Here is a 20,033-nt window from a genome sequence, read left to right on the forward strand (position 1 = left end):
GTGTCAGTGTAGATAGAAGGTGACGTTTTTACATCCAGAAAGTGACTTGCATTAATGATATACGGTTGACAACCAGCAGTTTATAAATGAAAGCCAATATTGTCCAAAATCCTGATATTACCACCATGATCAGATAAAACTGCGAGGATGGAAAATTTAGATGCTGGGCCTAGCCTCCTTACAGCTTTTCGATGGTACTTCCTGGCCCCAGATGTGCTGTTTGGTAGCATGGTTCAGCATGTCAGATTAGGAATATGCAACACTTAAGAGCAAAACTGAAACACTGTGGTTTAGGAGTTTACCAAACCCTGACCATGAGCCACAATGTCCTCAGTTCAAGTCTGGCTGACCATGTTGTATGTACACCAAGCCCCTGTTTGCCCCCTCTAATGAAATCTTAGCATGAGTTTCCCAAGTGAAACGGCTTATTTGCTGAAATTTTAATCTCACCTGGTTTTAAAATTTCATTTAATCTTCTTCTATTTTATTGGTCTATAACAAAATTCAGAGTAATACTTCACTGTGTTTCTACATTACAGTAACCTTGTTGGTCTATTACACCTACACCTTTGCACTAAAATAGCTGATGTCATATTGTTCCATGTGGAAAACCTGACATGGCTTCATAAGTGGAAAACAAGTTATTTATGGCTTGTTATGAACCGCTCAGAGTGGAAACGGTCCCTGAAATATGTACTTTCAGAATCATACAGAAAACAAACACGATCCATAATGCAAAACTGCATGTTTGGACATTTAATCAAACTGTTATAGTCATAAATCAGTGTTGAATAATATGAAGCATTTTCTAACCTATGCCAATGAAGCCAGTGTGAACGATGCATTTAAATCAAGTTTCAAACCAGAAATTAATTTTCTTGGTTTTATTATTTGATATTTAAATTAGGCAACACAGTTTTCATAAAACTTGCCACACATACTCCCAGGGGAATTTGTTGTATAATTAAAATTACAAACAAATTGGTGCTTGTGGGTGTGTGCCTGTGCCTTATTTCATGGTTTATGAACAAGTCTCAGTTCTTTTTCAAGGTCTGTAACAATCCTATTTGGACTATTATAGACAGTTTCCTCTAATAGTGGTGAGACATCTCACTTTGAAATTTAGAAGCATGCAAGTGTGTGTAATTTTACACCAGATCAGCCTGTCACTTAAGCATTTCAGAGCATCTTTTCCGCATATAAAATAAATTATTAATTTGTTACATAACCAATAGAACATTTTGTTCATTTCAGCTCTTTCCATGGCAGTATATTCATATATTTGCACTTGTCATGGACTAGGATGCATGGATGAAACAAATCCGAGTGCGGTCACTTTATTCCTCCCTCTCTCTCTGCCTCTTCTTATTTTATCACCATCTTTTTCTCATGGTTTTCCTCTCAGAGGGGAGGGGGCAGAGAAAGGCGAGGTTCTGTTGTCAGATCTGTCAGTCTAGCCAGCCTGGCCCCGCCCCCCTCAGTGGAGGCATTACATACTGCTGGTGCTCGTGCTCTTAGCAACGGTGCCTCAGCAACAGAGCTCCACAGCAACAGCGTGCCGTGTCTCCCCAATGGAGCTGCCATTGGGCGGACCAGCGCTCAGGCACTACACCCAGAGCAGACCGAGACCTCACCGACAAAAACTGAACTACCGTCCCAGCAGACCGCAGGTACTGTGAAGGAGGATCAGAGAGGTTTTGTAAAAATGGAGTGTGAGGGAAAGGTGGTGTGTGTGTGTGTGTGTGTGAGGAGAGAAAATGGAAGGGAGGCAGAGATGTAATAGGGTACAGAGGGGAGAGGCAGGGGGAAGGGAAGGACGGAGGGGGAGTGCTGTGAAAGATGCCTGGTCCCTGCTTGATTAAGGCAGTCCCATTGTACCGGTCACCGGCTGTTTGAAGAACCCACACTTGGTGTTTGACTGAACGTCTTCTTGTACTCTCTCCGAAAAAAAGCTGCTATAGTATGGTTCTTATTTTTCCATAGGATTGTATGAAAAGAGTGTGTGTGATCATCTCCATTTTCCACTGAGCTGATCATGTTGTCACAGAGCTATTAGGCTGTAGACATATAGTCACTCCCTCGGAGCCAGTGGCCAGGGAGACAAAATCCAAGCAATTCCCCTGATAGGATATCATGTAACGTTGACTTCTGCTAAATTTGTGTTCTGCAGTCAACCTCCTGGCTTTTATTGCTACTTGTGTGCACAGATGTTAATATGATCAGGATGATGCAACGCTGTATAACTGCAATTTTCGATATCAGATTACCTACATTGGCAAAATGAGTTATCCTGCCCTCATTCCGCATGTAAAACCCAGTGACGCCCCCCCATTGTACGTTACTGAGCAACTGACTCCCAGGAGGCTGGTTTGTAGCATGACTGGATGAGAGATTCAAACCAAAATACACCTATAGAGGCAGAAGAAACACTTGTGCCAGAGTGTGTGGGTTTTTCAGAGGTGAGGCTTATGTAATGTAAAGTTTCACGTGATGCAAGTTACGCTTCAGTATCCGTTTGTTTGATCTTTGGTGTGAAATGTGTTTTCTGTATATGTGTGTGGTCATTAGGAGACGATAATTGAGAGTGAAAATGAAGTCCTTGAGTTCATGGGGAGGGTGGATGAAGGAGTTGAAGAGTTCTTCACTAAGAGAGTGCTGCCTACTGATACACTGTGAGTATCACCAGCTGCCACTCAGCTGATCTAGATCCTAACAATACTGCTTTAATAAACTTCTACTACAGACCCGAATGCACACAGGATTGATCTGGTATATGATCCTTTATATAGGAAAAAGCAAGATGAGGAATCTATCACAGTTCACGAAGTGGCTCCTGCCAGCTCCGTCCCTTGTCCACCCCCGACGAAAACACTCAGGAGGAAGCTTGGCGATTTCTTTACTCTCAAAAAGAGACGAGGTCTGAAATCAGAAACAAGCCAAGAGGGGCGTCCCAAAAAGGCCTCCATCGCTGATTTCATCCGCCCGCTCAGGGAGGTCGCCAGAGCAGAGAAAGATAAAGACAAGGACCGAGTGAAGGAGCACGACAAGGAAAATGAAAAGGAGAAAGCAAAAGAGAATCCCAGCGCTGTTACTGGAGAGTCAGCTGCTCAGGAGACACCTGTTTCTGGTGCTCCACCGCTGAGGGGCGAAGCGGTGCCTCCCCGCCGAGCTCTCAGAGAGGGGAAATCCCAGTCCCTCATTTTGCTGTCTGGATCAGCAGCAGGGAGTACTAATGCCAGAAACAAGGTGAGTGTGAGTAGAGTTTATATATATATATATACATATATATATATATATACATTTAAATCAATAGATATGTAGATATGTTTGTAAAAGCACTCATTACTCTGCTGTTGCTGGTTTCAGAAACAGTTTGAAGGACAACATAGCTTTGAACAGAAACTCCACCTCATGCTTCAACGTATTGGAGTTTCCAAAGCCCAGCCAGGGGAGACACAGGTGTGTGGATGTCTGGATTTAGATATGTAAACTGTAGAAGTCTTCAGGAGTTTTAAATATCTCCTTTGTTCTTGCAGAGTCAGGAGGGAGAGATGAAAAAAGCAGAATCTGAAGGTATTTCCTCTTATCTATGTGATGGTTAATATGATCAAATTCTTCTCTGTTCCAGATTAGCGGTAATTAGGCAAAATTAATCCTCGAAGTTGAGGGATTTGTATCAAATGGACTTTTTGACATAGATCAGTTATTCATTAAAAGGATTTATTATCTCTTTGGGCTGATAAGACTGTTTTCAATCCATTATAGAAACATTAGTGAATTAATTCCTCTAGTAAAAATAAGATCTTTTTGCCTCAGGTACCATCATTGACAGTAAACCTGAGCCACCACCTACTTTCACAAAACCTCGGACAATGTCTGCTTCATCAGGTAAAACACACCCAAACACAGATTGACCCTCTCATCTGTGTATGATAAGCTAAACAATTTGCACAATCATTTTTGTCTTCAGATACAAGGCATCAAATTCGTCCAAGTGTGTCAGCACACGAGTCCGCTGGGAAACCCGCTTTGCTTCCAAAGCCCGTTCTCAAGCCAGGTCCACCCCCAACAACATCTGGCCGCAACACACCTGAGAACGAGCTAGCTCAAATACAGGAAGCGGAGACAAGCACGCCCACTAAACAGAGTCCAACTGCAGCTCCGTCTACCCCTACTCCTGCCCCCACTGCTACCATCTCTCCTACTGCACCGACAACCTCAAACTCAGTCCCCGACTCAACTGATTTTACTATTTCCCCTTCAAGTACTGTACTGCCCTCTGACACAGATATATGCACTGACTCTGTTAACCTCACCGCAGCAGCTACAACAGCCACGAATGTTACAGAGGTCGACAGCAAACCCTCAATCCCTGAAGCTACCACTGAACTACCCACCACTAGCTTTCAGACTACCCTTACAAGCACCACTACACCCACAGAGCCCCCAACCACTGTCTCAGTCACTTCCTCTGAGTCCATTACTCCCAGCATCTCTGTCACTTCCAGCTCAACAACAACAACTACGCCTTCCACTACCACTTTGGAAATGGTTTGTGCTCCCAGCACTGAAAGCCCGGTTTCCACAACATCAACAAATTTGTCAACTAAATCCACTTTCCCAGAGCCAAATGATCTCTCAGTTGATGCTTCTCCTGCTACTGGTGGTGATGCAGCTATTACTGTCACCACCACAGCTTCTGTACCCTCCACCAGCACATCAGATATGTCTGCTACCACCAGTTCAGTTACTGAAGCTACTGATGATTCCACTTCAGTCACCTCCGTTAGCCCTGTAACTTTAGTTTCAGCAGCCACTAAAACATCTCCACCTCCTGATTTGAGTGAAACCATTACACCTTCATCCTCCATGGTCTCTTCTGCACTTCCTCCCACCAGTTCCACCTCTTCCACCACCACCACCACCACCACTACGAGCCCAACATCCACCGACTGCATGGACTCCAATTCCACCATTACTCACCCAGCCACCTCTAGCCCTGCTGATATCTCTGCTCCCTCCACTTCATCCAGTGAAACAAACCCTACAGACACCACTACCACCACCACTACCATTCTTAACCGCGCAGATACCACCTCCACCACCAGTTCAGCAACCGCAGCTGCAATTAGCTCCCCGGTCCCGACTGACTCAGACCCACCTAACAATGACGACGCCAGCACTACCCTCACACCGACTATCTCTGGCCCCGTCGTGACTGAAAACTCAAGTGCTACTTCTCCCCAGTTGACCAGTCCAGCACCTGTTAATGATAGTCCAGGCCAAGACAATGATTTACAGACATCTCCTGAAGAAAAATCCAGTGAAGAGCCTACAGAGAAGGGTGCAGGTAAGTTTTAAGTTCTGTGAATATTTAAAGGATGAGTTCACCCCAAGATGAAAATTAGACAGTATCTTTTTGCGCTCATGCCAATAGGAGTTGGGTGAAGTTTCTGGAGCTTCTCGGCAAAACAGTGTTGCAGCACAGCTCATCTGGTGTAATCCAAGTCTCCAGAAGCCCTGATATCCCAAACTGATTTGAAAGGACATTATTTACACCCTCAATGCGTGATCGAGCTAGTACAGGGATACACACTAATTCTTTTAGCTAAGCAGCTACAGTGAGCGTTTCATCGTAATAAAGGGTGTAAACAACATGTTTTCAAATCCATTTTGGATCTTGTGACATCCGGAGAATTGGATTATGCTGGGCAAGCTGAATCTAGCCATTTTATGTTTTAAAACAACTCCACATCTGCTTTAGTTCACAAGTACAGAACACTATTATGCTGTGAAGCTCCAGAAATGTTTTGTGGACAGCAAAACTTCACCCAGCTTTCCATCCACATGGGGTTGAGTAGATAATGACTAAATTTTCCTTTAATGTATGCCTGCATGCACTTGTGATTATTGTGATTTTACTCTCTCGACAGCAAATGAGGTGGTTCAAAAAAGCAAGGAAGCTGGCACAGATGAGAGCAAGAAAGTTGTCGATGGTCAGAAGGAGAGCGAGAATGAAAACGAGAAGCCTGCGATGGACATCAGCGAAGTGATAAAGAAAGAAGCGCAGGAAGAAAGTGTGAAACCTGAAGAAGACGCAGTGAAAACAGAAGTGGCTGAACCCGTACTAGGAAGAGATGGTAGTGATGAGGGAGTGAGAGAAGGTCAAAAACAAGAAGAAACCAAGTCGGTGGTTGAGAAGTAATTCAGAAATAAAGAAATTACTAAACACGGGACCAACTACTGTGACAGGGGCAGGAGAGGCCACAGTAAAGGGTAAAGGGTAAAGGGTGGGGGCAGATGATCCATGGCACTTCCTACAGGGACCACCACATTACAGCAGCACACCACAAAGGGTGGGCCACTGGACCAAAGAACTGAGATCCCCTTGGTGTGATGTAATCAACAAATCCAGCAGTGTCTTTGTCCTTTTTTAACTTATGTTTGAATTTTTGCATTGCACGTATGATTATGTACCATAAGACAACTACTGTGGTAAAATACACCATGTTTACAATAGATGGATAAGAGACATAGTTATGACTATTAAATGGATTATTAGATTGACTGAGTCATCCCCTCTGGTTTTTACTATGTGTGAATGCATTATTTCTAATGAATTTATGTTTTTTTGACGAGAAAATCTTTACTCAAGGTTTCCTTGCTGGCTTTTTCTGAAGCTCATGGACTTCCTCTGTTGCCATGGGCATAGCTCAAATGTTACTAAAAGTCACCGTGTATCATTGTCTCTGTTCAACAGTGGTGTTTGGTACCATATTTGAACAACCTGGTGATAATTGAACTACTCTTGAAGTCCATGTGCTGAGAAAGATCATGAGGTGCTCTAACTAACTGGAGGGGAGTTGCAGGCTTTTAAACTCCCCAGAGTTGGGGAGTTCCCTCCCCAGACAGCTTAACAACCATTCACACCTGAGCTCACCTAGCCCTAGCAACTCACATGAAGGCTGGTTAAGGGCAACGACCCACAAGTGGCCCTAACGAGCTCAGAGCTCACGCGTGTCCTTAGCGACTCTGTAAGGACGCTCCCACACAGAGTTTAAAAGCCTGCAACTCCCCTCCAGTTAGTTAGAACTGAAGAAGCCTCTTGGACGAGTCTTCAAGAAACTGAAACCCGTCCACTTGACTACGATACAGCACTTAGAATGTTAATATAGTAATGGTCAGTTTCGAAAGCAAGTGTATTTATAAAGTACTCTTCTGACACAAGGCAGTGCTTCACAGAGACATAGAAATGCATTAAAAATAAGATATAAAGGTCAATGTTGAAATGGCATTTAATAGACAATAACAAAAAAAGCACAAATGAATAGATAAAAAAATGCATTTAAAGCACAATAAAAACAAAAGTAAGCAAATAAAAAGTTTCAGAATAAAAACTTAGGAATCTACTTCTTTGAAAGCCACCGTAAACGAATGTATATATAAGCTACGTTGATGAATTGAGTTTATTTCACTACATAGTCTTAAAATTTCAGAAATTAGTATGATTTGATTTGAATTAGAGTTGTAGCTAACTATAACTTAGAAAAAATCTGTTAAAGCGACCTTCATTAACATACATACACAATATGTAGCTACATATACATCATACTGAAACAGATGCATACAAGCGTAAATCCCTGGTGTTCATCATCCAGACCAGCAGGGGTCGCTGGCGGTGACATCACCCAGAAAACTACACCTCACCCGGAAGAGGAGGAACGAGGGAAACGACGATCGAGAAATTGTTGTGGACTGTACACAGAATTTCTTTTCCTACCAGTATTTAGATATTCAAACTAGTTTCAAACCACCCACCAGCAGAGGTAGACTTGCAGGAGGATTTCGCCTCGTCGTGCTCACGGTAGAAATGTCGGTCGTGCCTCCCAGTCGCTCGAATGCCGGTTGGCCGCGCGGTGGTGCCGTTCAGTTTGGGAACAAATACATCAGCGGGCCCGCTAAACCGCTCACACTGGAGAGGACCATCAACCTGTGAGTCAATGAGGGCAGATAATGCACATGTAGCTGGGTTCAGTATCAAAACGTGCCGGTCACTTAGGGTACACCGACGACCGACAGTCAAATCAGACGTATCCAGCCTCAGTTAGCTCAGTTAGCTAATTGTGTTTGATGCCTGCTACAACAGGCTTCCTACTAGAGCCAGGAGAGACTGAGCATGCTGTGTCTGACACAATACACTAGTGTCTGTGGTGTGGCTAAGTGTTGGGCTTGAATGTGTCTAAAGTAACACTGGGAAATTTTAGAAAACTAAAACATGATGCTAATATAATAATGGCCAGTTTTGAAAGCAAGGCAAGTGTATTCATAAAGTACTCTTCTGACACAATGCAGTGCTTCACACAGAAATGCATTAAACATGAGACCACAAGATATTAAGGTCAGTGTTAAAATGGCATTTAATAGACAATAATAACAAAAAGCACAAATGAATAGATAAAAAATGCATTTACAGGAAAATAAAAACAAAAAGCCAAGATGAATAGATTAAAAAAAATGCATTTAAAGCACCATAAAAACAAAAGTAAGCAAATCAAAAGTTTCAGAATAAAAAGTTATGAATCCACTAATTTGAAAGCCACCGTAAACTGCATAGTTTACTGCATAGTCTTAAAATTTCAGAAATTGGTATGATTTGATTTTGATTAGGGTCGTAGCTAACTATAATTTACGTAACTGATTATGTAGCTGAAAAATTGAGTTGACTATTCAAAGAGTCGCTCAACAGAAAGTTAATTGACAACTATTGTGATCATTGATTACGTTTTTCAAGGAAGTATGCAAAAATGTTTTCTGTCATAGTAACCTTAATGTTTTTGGGTCTTTACCAAAGTCCAAGCTGACATGTGGAGATTGCTTGTTTTGCCTGACCAAAAGTAGATTGTAATGTGCATTTTTACTTAACTTTTACAATATTAGGCAATGTACATTGCATTGCATATACATGATTTTAGGTGAGAAGGTTCTTAATGTCAATAAGTGTTCATCAGCCCTAATTGAGATTAATCTGACCTTTTTTCCCCCTGATGAATGGCTTATAATAAATCGATTTCAAAATTGCAATGCAGCAACTAGATGTACATACAGTTAATCTACAGTACAGCTGATAATCAGTTTTTCAAGTCATTCATCTTGGAAAAAATGCCAAATATTTCCTTTTTTCATCCTTACAAATGTGAGGATTTGCTCCTTTTCTCTGTTTTATGTAATCAAAAAATCATTTATCTTTGTTTTTGGACTGTTAGACAAAAGAAGCACTTTAAGACATCACTTTGAAGTCTTGGAAATTGTGACATGCAAATTTCACTATTTTGTGACATTTTATAGATTTTAAAAACAATCTTTTAGTTAAAAAAAAAGCAAATGATGGTTTAATCAAACATGAAAATAATTGTCCGTTGCAGCCTTTGATTAAGATTTTATCATTATTATGCTGTATACCACAGCTTTAGTTTTTATAGCATGCAGGTATGAACCAAACTGATGATCTCTGGTCATGTTTAATAAGTTTTCAAATGTGTATTTTACCTCAGATATCCTCTTACCAACTACACATTCGGCACCAAGGAGCCTCTGTATGAGAAGGACAGCTCAGTGGCCGCCCGCTTCCAGCGGATGCGGGAAGAGTTTGATAAGATGGGAATGCGGAGGACGGTGGAAGGAGTTCTCATTGTCCATGAACACAGACTACCTCACGTGTTACTTTTGCAGCTGGGCACCACCTTCTTCAAACTGTGAGTATTTAATGTTCAGAGGCTCCTGCACTCACCAGCAGTATGAACAGTTTTCGTCTGACAGTCTGCTTCTCTCCTGCAGGCCCGGGGGAGAGCTGAGTCCAGGAGAGGATGAGGTGGAGGGTCTGAAACGCCTGATGACAGAGGTAGCTACATCACAGCACAGTTAAGCCTCTTCTTCTGTGGTGATTGTGGATTTTATGTGCTTAAACTTTTGTTTGGATGTTAGATCCTCGGACGGCAGGACGGCGTGAAGCAGGACTGGGTCATTGACGACTGTATCGGCAACTGGTGGCGCCCCAACTTTGAACCTCCACAGGTTAGTACACACGGATGACGGGGACAATAAGAAGAATTTTAGCAGATATTTTGAATATTAAAAACTGTTTAGCATTTGCGGATCAGTTGGGCTGCAACTAACAATTATTTTCACAATTAATTGAGTAACGGTTAAGTCTATAAAAAATTCAAATCATAATTTCTCAGAGCCCAGAGTGACATCTTTAAACTGCTTCTTTTGTCCAACCAACTGTAAAAAACGCAAAGACTCTAAATTTACTAATGTACGATAAGGAAATGTTTAACATTTTTATTGGATAAATGACTTCAATCCATTTTCAAAATAGTTGGAGTTTGAAATATGTCAACATATGTCAATTTACCTTTCTGTTATATTGTCTAAAATACAGAGCTAACATAACAATGTGACTAATGTGAGGTAAATGTCAGATTCTCAGAGATAATGGAAAAAAAATTCAAAAAGGGTGCTACGTCTGAGTGGTGTGTCCGTGCTTTAGATGACTCACTGCTGAACAGTGTGATGTGAGTGTACTTTACAGCATAAATCAGTTACCGACTACAACATACTGCAGATAGTTTTCAGCTATTTTTTGCTTCATCAATCCAGAATAAAACTTAAGATTGCTGGAGTCAAATAAGTCACGATGTGTTTTATGTCTGTGCGCATTGATGTGAACTCATCCTGAGTTGTCTGTCTTGCAGTATCCCTATATTCCAGCTCACATCACCAAACCCAAGGAGCATAAGAAACTGTTCCTGGTTCAGTTGCAGGAAAAAGGTCAGTATATCACAATACAACTTGCGAAATCATTCTATTTTTTAGCTTTGAAGTTTAGTAGAGAAAAATAGTAGACAGAGGTACAAATGAAAGTAAAGGAGATTCATGGAAAAGTATCATTGTTTCTCTTTTTGAAACCTGTGATTCGTGTTTTCTACAGCGCTGTTTGCTGTCCCCAAGAACTACAAACTGGTGGCTGCACCGTTGTTTGAACTATATGACAACGCACCTGGATATGGACCAATCATCTCCAGTCTACCGCAGCTATTGAGCAGGTTTTTTTTTATGTTTCCTGAGTTTGGTTGATCATTGTTCACGTAATATAGCTAAATTGAAAACTAAAGGGCTGAACTTCTAATGTATATTTTTTCTTTTTGTAGGTTCAATTTCATTTACAACTAACCCGAGTGAACTGAAGAATGACGGGTTGTCTCTGTGAGTGCAGCCCTGTCCGAGTGAAGATGTGGTGAAAAAATGTCTCATCTTTAGCTCAACTTTCACAAAACAAAAGCTTGTCATGTCAGGTATTTTGACAGTTCACAGGGGTGTTTATACTGCAAAAAGAAAAAATGAAAATGTCATGTGTCTGGTTTTTTTTTTATCTTGAAAAACTGCTAGTTTTTGTAGTCTACAGGTCTGTAATCCAGTGTGATAAGAATCTGCTTTTATGTCCTCTCGGAGGAGGCCAATGTTTGATTAAACAAATTGCATCATTGAGTTTCCTGTTGTTTTAACCTGTAACAATGTTGTGTTTATTTTTCCTTTTTAATAAAGCAGTCCTTTGAGTATGTTTTTATAAAATGCAAAAAGCAAGTGAGTGGCTGACTGATACGTAGTATGTTTCAAAGTAAATATAAAGCTCATTGGTCTTAGTTCAAGACTGAGAAGAGGACTGTATTATGTGAAAGTGTCCCACAATCAAAATGGAAAAAAGTCCACTTAATCAAATGGCAGACACCTGCAGGCTGAGATATTTGCCTAATCAGATTAAAGTCTCCACTGAATTTGCATCAGTTGAATGTGAAAAACTCAAAATATTTCACCATATAGATTAGCCAGAATGAGTATTTGACTTAGCGCTCATATATCAAGTTTGCAGCCTACTCTGTCAAGTGTCATGTACAAACGAAAGGGGTTACTTTGCCCTGGGGTTTACTTCATAGGCAGCTGAGTACTGCCCCAATTAATTTCACTTTGTTATGTCTAGATTAAAGTTATGTGCACAAGGCAAAATTAATACAGTGTATACATTAGGATCAATTTAGACTAAAATAAATCATAACCATACCTGGTTATGGCCACAGTGTTTCCTTGTTACAGTACACATAAACAAGCTCTTTTCTGCAGATTAAAGGGGGAAAAAATCAGTCATTGCTTTACACTTAATTTGTAATGCTTTTATGCTGCAGATGTGCCATTTTGCACTGCATCCCTACTGCAAACAAACAATCAGTTGATCCCAAATTAAAATGTGTATGTAATTCCTTATCTCTCCTAAAGCTAAACAGGATGTTTATTTAATGTTATAAATGAGAAGCAATACATTTCCAAAACTTAAATTGAACATTAAAAGGGATTTTTGTTCTGGTCAGTTTTCGATGCTGCCTGACAGTCTGAACTCAGGGCACCACCCTCCCTCGCCGGAAACGTCATTTATCCGCGACGCACGGGCCGTTTCACACCTCCCCACGTTCATAAAGTAAATCTTGTAAAATCTCTTCACAAACTGCACCATCACATGAGTTAACAGCCGCTGGTAGTTTACACCATGGCCTCTAAACGACCGAGTGGAGACAGTGAGAAGACAGAGAAGAAGAAGAAGAAGAACTGCGAGGAGACAGCTGAACTTTGCTCAGTTGTGGGAGACGAGCAGGTGAAGAGGGCTGTGAGGGAGGCATGGAGCCAGAAGACTCATTACAGCCACGGTTAGTCAACAAACTGCAAATCTAACTTACTGCTGGAGTGACTAACAGGCAGTCTGAAGTAAAGAGCAGATCTCCAGGCAGATGTGTCAGATGATCGGCTCTGAACCAGCTAGCCTCAGTGTTTGTAAAACTTCCTGTCCTGCTTGTTGCGTTATAACATCACTAAATCACAAAGACAACAGCAAAGCACATATAGGTGAGACAGATGATCTTTTTAAGACAGTCATGCACATAGAAAACCCGGATTAATCTGCTAAAACCAGCCTCAGTTTGGATATTTAGCCTGTAAACAACTCTTCCCAGCTTCACCACCAAGACACTGAAATCCATCATCATGAGATGGTTAAGATCCTCTCACAGCCTCTCAACTTTTCAGTCATTATGTCACAATACTGATGTAATACTATAGTGCTGGTTATGTGACTTCTGTTTTAGGACCATTACTGCCATAAAACAGGCCTGCTCATTGGTTTTTCAGCATTGTCCTTAATTATGTCATACATCCAGAAGTATTAAAGGAGCACTATGTAGTTTTTGTGAAGACATTTACACGCAGAAATAAAAAGAATATTAATGAGGTAATAATACAAACTCAGATATATTTATTTTTACCATAACTGAATAAATAAGCTGTTCTCAGAGTAACATAAGGTCCCCAGAACACTGTCTGAAGCTAGAAAAGTGGCAGGGTCCGCCAAACATAAACAAAGTTTGTGGTGTCCTTAAAGGTCAGTTTGTTTATTCAGTCATGAAATGAAGATAGTTTGTTTAGGCATAAAAAATCAGTTGATGGAGGTATTTCTCTTCTGATTTAAATTTCTTCCCCAAAACTACATAGTGCACCTTTAAAGTTCTGCAATCTCTAATGGTAAATAAATTTATATCCTTTTCATGTTACAATTGTCATATTGGGTACTACTTAATGATAACTGTTAATAATAAATGGTACATTTGTAGTTTATTATACTTTAGTCAATAGTTATTTCACTGTTAATAAACAATGAAATGCTTTATAAACCATTCATTAAAGGTGCACAGCGTAGTTTTGGGGAAGAAAGTTTAATCAGAAGAGAAAGATCTTCATTTACTCATTTTTTCTGCATAAACAAACTCTCTTTCAATTTCATACTGTTTTACTTGGTTTATATGTGGTGGACCCTGCCACCTCTCTAGCTTCAAACAGTGTTCTGGGGACCTTATTTTCCTCTGAGAACAGCTTGTTTACTCAGTTATGAAAAAGATTTATATTTCTGATTGTGTGTTATTACCTTATTAATATTGTAAATATTCTTCTTCTCCAAAACTACATGGTGCCCCTTTAAGCAATTGTAAAGGTTTTTAAACACCAGTTGGAACCGTCTAATGGTCTCTCAAATAATGTTTATAGATGAGCTGTACAGTATTTATTAACTGAAAAATTATTTAAAACATCAATTGCATCTTTACCACAAACAATTGCTTAATAAATTGTTTATAAAGCATTTAATTGTTTGATATCAATTAAATAGTTAATATTAAATATAAATAAAATACCTCATATTGCCCAACATATAATGTTGACTTCCAATATGTTGAAAGATTGCATCTGAGTTGAGACTATTTTTTTTCATGTTGTATTTGATCTCATTTAACCTAACCCCACTTGAATGAAACGTATGATATATATTTTATATATATATATATATATATATATATATATATATATATATATATATATATATATATATATATATATATATATATACATATAATATTTCATCTTTGTTGTAAAGAGTTTGTTTGATAGTCCAGATAAATTTAGCTTGTGTGACTGTAGCTGAGACTCTAGTTCTTGGTTAGTTTAGCAGATCCTTTGCTTACGAGAAGTTATTTGTCAGCATCTCATGCAGGCGTGTGATCTTTCATTGTTCATGTGCAGGAGATATGGAGCTGGACTGCCACCCGTTCCCTCACTGCATCATCAGGAACTTCCTGGACAGCGAGACCTTCGTAGAGAACCTGCAGACAGAACTGCTGGGGCTCAACTTCCACGAGAAGTCAAACGATCTGTACAAATTTAAACAGGTCGTCCATCTTCCAACTCATCTTCTCACTGATTTATTCCAGTTGGTTTGTGGTGTCGTCTTATTATTTTCTTTACTTTGTTGTTGTTCCCCTGCAGTCAGATGACTTGAAGAAGAGAAAAGAGCCACATATTACAGGACTGAGGTAAAGAAATCGTTTGTCTTCTTGTGTTTATGCAGTGTATTTGACAGACCTAACGTGATGCTGTGAGTTTATTTTGCAGCAGAGTTAATAAAAGTTAAAGAAAATAGGATTGTTGTAGAGAAAGTGTGGGTAGTGGTTGGTGCTCTGACAATCTGAGCTGCTGTCAACATGAGCTACAAGTGGAAGAAAAGTGCTTTGAAGCGTGTCAGCTCATTCTGTCAGATGGGAAATAAACTAAACTGAAAAGAGATGCCTTGTTGTTATGCACATTCACACTAAAGGTTGTCTGTCCTGACAGACCTTTCACTACATTAATTCGTTAGACTTAATTCGTAAATTTCACACACAGTCATCAGGAGCAAGTTGGTGTCTTATTATCTGATAGATAATTACTACCAGACAGAATTAATATACTTTTATTTAAAGCAAGATTTACCTTCTGTCAGTCTAAATCTCTGCCTCTCTTTAAACTGCTTTTACTCAACTGATATTTCACCCTGATAGAAGAGCACAAATTTAGTCTGACTATTTTGTACTGATGACTGATCCAGGACTGATATTATCTGCTACACACAAGGTCTATAACAACAACAACAACAACAACAACAGTACAATGTTATTTGTAACTTTACATACAAAAAAAAACAGCTCAAAGTGATTTACAACAAAGAAATTACAGGCAGCAAGTGCCTCACATGAAAAACAACACAGAATTAACATAAAAACAGGGATGAAATGCCATAATTATTGTAAAATAAGATGGAGAATAAACCCCACTTGATAATAATAGTAAAAAAAAATGTTATGGTTTATTCATGAGCTCCACCAGGTGGCGCCAGACATTACATCTGACTCCTAATTAGTATGTTTCCATCATTTGGTGCTGCGGAGTCTGAACGGTAGCATTAACATTTGGCATGGGAGGACTGCACGCTGAACTTAATGGAAAATGGATTCAGCTGCAGTTAATCACCTGAGAGCACAAGGTGATCCCTGTTAGAGCCCGAAGACTGTTTCTTATTCAGTACACTGCTGCACTGAGAGTTATTACAGCAGTGTAAATGTCGGGGCTTTCAAACAAATGACTAGAAACAAAGCTGTGATTGTAGAATTACGGCGCGGTAAGAGCTGTCGAACCTGCCAAGAGGTTCATGTTTGAACCAAGTCCAAGAAGAAATAAGATCTCAACGTATAAATCAAGAGCAAAATGAGCTGAGTGTCAAATCTGAATCCAGGACAACACCTCTGAGACTTGTACAGCATCCAGACAGCAAAATAATGCACAAATGACCCCTTTATTAAGAAATAATGTGCCTTTTTTATTATGATTATGACGAGCTGTGATTACAGCAGGAAGAAACATGTCATTTCTTCATAAATACCTACTTGTGATTATACAGTACCTACTGAAGAAATGCAGCCCTTGAGAATAGATACCATAATTAGATGCACAGTAACGGCCTCCTCTTGTGATCATCTATTATGTATGTCACAACAAAATGTCATGGTAGGTTTGAGCATTCTGTTTGTTGAGGCTTATACAAGGTTAAAGGTGCAGCTTTATTCTCACTGCCGATACAATTCAGTGAATGAAATGCAGTTTGCATTAATCTGTATGTCTGTTTTCAGGGCAGCTCTGTTTGGGCGTTTTCGCTCCTGGCTCGGGGAAGTGTTGGGGGTCGAACTGGAGGCTACAGTGGATATTTCATGTGCCAGATATGAATACAGTGGTGAGATTTGTTATATTTTTTGGGGCTCTATTGATCAGATTTTGCTCACTTATCTGCCGTATGTTTTCCTTTTTTAAACATGTAACCTTTTCTCTTCTTTCTAGATGTTCTGTTGTGTCATGATGATGAGTTGGAGGGGAGGCGTGTTGCTTTCATCCTGTATCTGGTGCCTCCATGGCAGAGCAGCGACGGGGGAACCCTCGATCTTTACTCAACAGACAGTGAGTGTCCCACTGTTTGTGAGTGTGTGTGTGTGCTTTAAGATAACAGAGGTCTCATACAATCTTCATCTCTGTCATCAGGTAACTTCCAACCACAGAGCATAGTAAAGTCGCTCGTACCGTCTTTGAACACGCTCGTCCTTTTTGAAGTTTCTCCAGTCTCCTTTCACCAAGTAAGAATAATCACCCCGGCCTTTTCGTCACTGCTACACCTTTGATTCAGATCGATAACGTGTGTTGTGTTTGTTCAGGTGTCAGAGGTTTTGACAGAGGACAAGTGTCGTCTGTCGCTGAGCGGCTGGTTTCACGGCCCGTCTTTGGAACGTCCTCCTCGCCACATAGAGGCCCCAGTCCCACGGAGCCCACACTTACCGAGAGATGTGAGTCTGGTCAAACATGCACAAAGATGTGTTGTTGTTTCTGCACTATGTAACTTCAGTGAGAGGGTAGGATCACGGGTTCACATACATGTTTACCTCAACATGGTTATGATGTAATGAGTTTTGTTTCTAGTTAGCACCTACATTATGTCTGACAAATAATTACAGACCTTGGATTTGTATTTACGACAGTGGTGTTGCATTTATATTGCATTACACAGTGCAACCAGTCATCTCCTTTAGTTATATTTCCTAAAATGTAAAACTATTCATCTAACAGACGGCCTGCGTTCCCGCTGACATGTGTTTGTTGTGTTCACAGGAAACGCTGCTGCTGGAGTGGGTCAATCCAGTCTACCTGGACATTTCCTATCAAGAGCAGATTCAAGAGGAGTTTGAGGACAGCTCTGAAATTCAGCTCAAAGATTTTCTCAAGGTAACTTCTCAACTTTTTTCAGCCTTGCATGTGTTCGAATGTTCCTGTCGGCTGATTGTGCATCTGTCCTCAGGAGGAGAAGTTCAGGGAGGTGAGTGAAGCGCTGCGAGTCACACAGATTCAGTGGACGAAGAGGGGTCCGCCCAATAAGAGGTAGGGCATGTGTCTGGGTATACTTTTTATATGTTCTGTGCTGAAGAGCATATTTTAAGACTGTATTTGTGTGTGTTTAGATGCTATGAAGTGGCCTCTCTGGATACCCTGCCGCAGTGTGTGGGTGAATGTTGGGAGCTGCTTCGTTCAGAGGCTTTCTTCCTGCTTCTCTCCAACTTCACCGGCCTTCAGTTGCACTACCTGTGTCCTGCTGATGATGATGATGATGATGAGGATAAAGAAGAAGAGGAGGATGCACCAGAGAGTGGAGAAGCCACGGGGTCATCAACTGAATCACAATCAGCGAATACAAGCAGAAAGAAAGGTGTGTGTCAGTTTCTTCAGTCAAAGTTTTTTATGTGTGTGTGTTTTGACCTTTAATATTATTTTCTTTAGAGCCGAGCACACCTGTATGTTGTGGTGAACTGCGTCGATGGTCTCATGGCGGCTACACTCTGTTGCACGATGCAGAAGCAGCACAGGCAGAGTACGCTCTGGACCTTGTTTTGCCTTTTTGCAGTGCTGGTGAGTCTTCGTGTACACACACACATACACACACACACACACACACACACACACACACACACACACACACACAAAGTGTCAATCAATATTGTGATCGTTCCAACAGTTGACTTGTCTTTCGTAGAGTGGCAGTCAGAGTTTGGAGGCTACACGTGTTATGTTGCTAATGAAGAGGATGAGGAGGTGAGTGTTGATTATAGCTAAAAAGTCTAATGGTGCATGTGTGGGCAATACTTCAATGCTTATCATAAGTGCTTTGGTTTCCTCTTCATCGCAGCTTCTCACAGTGTATCCAGAGAACAATTCCCTCGCCCTCGTCTACAGAGACAAAGAAACCCTCAAATTTGTCAAACATGTCAACCACAGAAGTTCCTCTGATTCTGGCAACAGTTCAACCCGCAGAGCATTGTATGACTTCTCTTTTGTATACTATGAATAAATATATATATAAATTCAGTACGTCTATTGTGTGGGTTTCTTAACATGTTTGTATTGTACTCCTAAGGTGTTTTGTTTAGGGATAATTGACACAGATGTGTTGTGTACACATTGGCACATGATGATCTTCTCCTGAGGAGGCTCAGTGTTTTGCTTGGACTTGTGGACAGAAGGAGCTCGGGATTGAACTACCAACCCTTTGATTATTTGATCAGCATTAACTACTCTTGGAAAACTTTACTGAGCTTTATCTGTTTTAAGAAATCTTGTTCAGGCATGCCCATTTGCAATCTTTCAGTCCCCTTAAAGTCTGCTGAGGTTTTTTCAGCTAGATAAGATATTTCCCTTTTAGTGCAACTACATGTTGAACAATTGCCAATAACATTATTATTGTTGCCCTCCGCGTGTGAGACGAGAAGTGAAAGTAGATATGATGAGAAGCCACTCTCCTAGACTTTTCCTCTCATAAATCAAACAGGAAGCATCCATTTTTTCATCGACTTACTGGTTCCCTTTTTAATTGTAAGATCATTGAGTGTAATGTGAAAAATAACTTTGATGTAAAAGAATGACCATGTTCTTTTGACACAGTGGTGAACTGTATCATAATCATATACACAAGTACACAAACTATTGCAATATTTTATTGATTATCTTTTTTAAAAGATATCAATTTTCACAACAAATTTTCCTGAGCTTTTCCATCACATATCTTGAACAGATTTGGGCATAAGCTCTCCATGGAAATTTATGTATTTATTTGTAATGCTTACATTTTGCTGGGGAAATTATGTTAATTATGTCTCTATAAATAATGCATGCTGAAAAGTAGCTTCTCGGGCTGTAACTGATAATGTCATTATTGATTAATCATTAAGTCTATGATATTTAAATTTCTACAAATGTTCACCTCGGGTAATGTCTACGAATTGCTTGTTTTGTCTAACAGCACAAATACGCAAAGATAATTAATTTATAATGATAGAAAAACAGAAGAAAACTAATGTTTCTCACATCCGATGAGCTTGAACCAGCAAAGCATTTTGGCATTTTTGTTTGATATGACCTAAATGATTAAGTTGATTGTCAAAATAGTTGCTTGAGCCTTCTGTCCAATGACAAATCAGTAAATTGACTACTCATTCAGCACCAGTGCCAACAATTGACAAGAACAGAGGTTCCTCCTT

General features: G+C 40.2%; 2 protein-coding genes across 3 annotated transcripts; both read left to right on the top strand.

The window, feature by feature from the left end:
* Positions 1-7,708: 7,708 nt before the first annotated feature.
* Positions 7,709-11,547, top strand: nudt21 (nudix hydrolase 21). 2 transcript variants are annotated; one of them, XM_073464394.1, is made up of 7 exons: positions 7,709-7,992; positions 9,552-9,752; positions 9,835-9,898; positions 9,982-10,071; positions 10,755-10,830; positions 10,991-11,101; positions 11,211-11,409. In XM_073464394.1, exons 1-7 carry the CDS (start codon positions 7,871-7,873, stop codon positions 11,267-11,269), a joined length of 723 nt encoding a protein of 240 aa, XP_073320495.1. In that variant the 5' UTR covers positions 7,709-7,870; the 3' UTR covers positions 11,270-11,409. The 2 variants fall into 2 exon arrangements, with proteins under 2 accessions (XP_073320495.1, XP_073320494.1); XM_073464393.1 differs by having other exon boundaries at positions 7,734-7,992; positions 10,991-11,105; positions 11,211-11,547.
* Positions 11,548-12,503: 956 nt separating this feature from the next.
* On the top strand, positions 12,504-18,864 carry ogfod1 (2-oxoglutarate and iron-dependent oxygenase domain containing 1). The gene is made up of 13 exons (XM_073464329.1): positions 12,504-12,755; positions 14,674-14,819; positions 14,917-14,963; positions 16,593-16,693; positions 16,798-16,914; positions 16,996-17,087; positions 17,166-17,294; positions 17,617-17,730; positions 17,804-17,883; positions 17,964-18,208; positions 18,280-18,408; positions 18,533-18,591; positions 18,686-18,864. Exons 1-13 carry the CDS (start codon positions 12,599-12,601, stop codon positions 18,845-18,847), a joined length of 1,578 nt encoding a protein of 525 aa, XP_073320430.1. The 5' UTR covers positions 12,504-12,598; the 3' UTR covers positions 18,848-18,864.
* Positions 18,865-20,033: the final 1,169 nt, after the last annotated feature.

The sequence above is a fragment of the Pagrus major genome, chromosome 4, assembly GCF_040436345.1.
Source record: "Pagrus major chromosome 4, Pma_NU_1.0".
Lineage (NCBI taxonomy): Eukaryota > Metazoa > Chordata > Actinopteri > Spariformes > Sparidae > Pagrus > Pagrus major.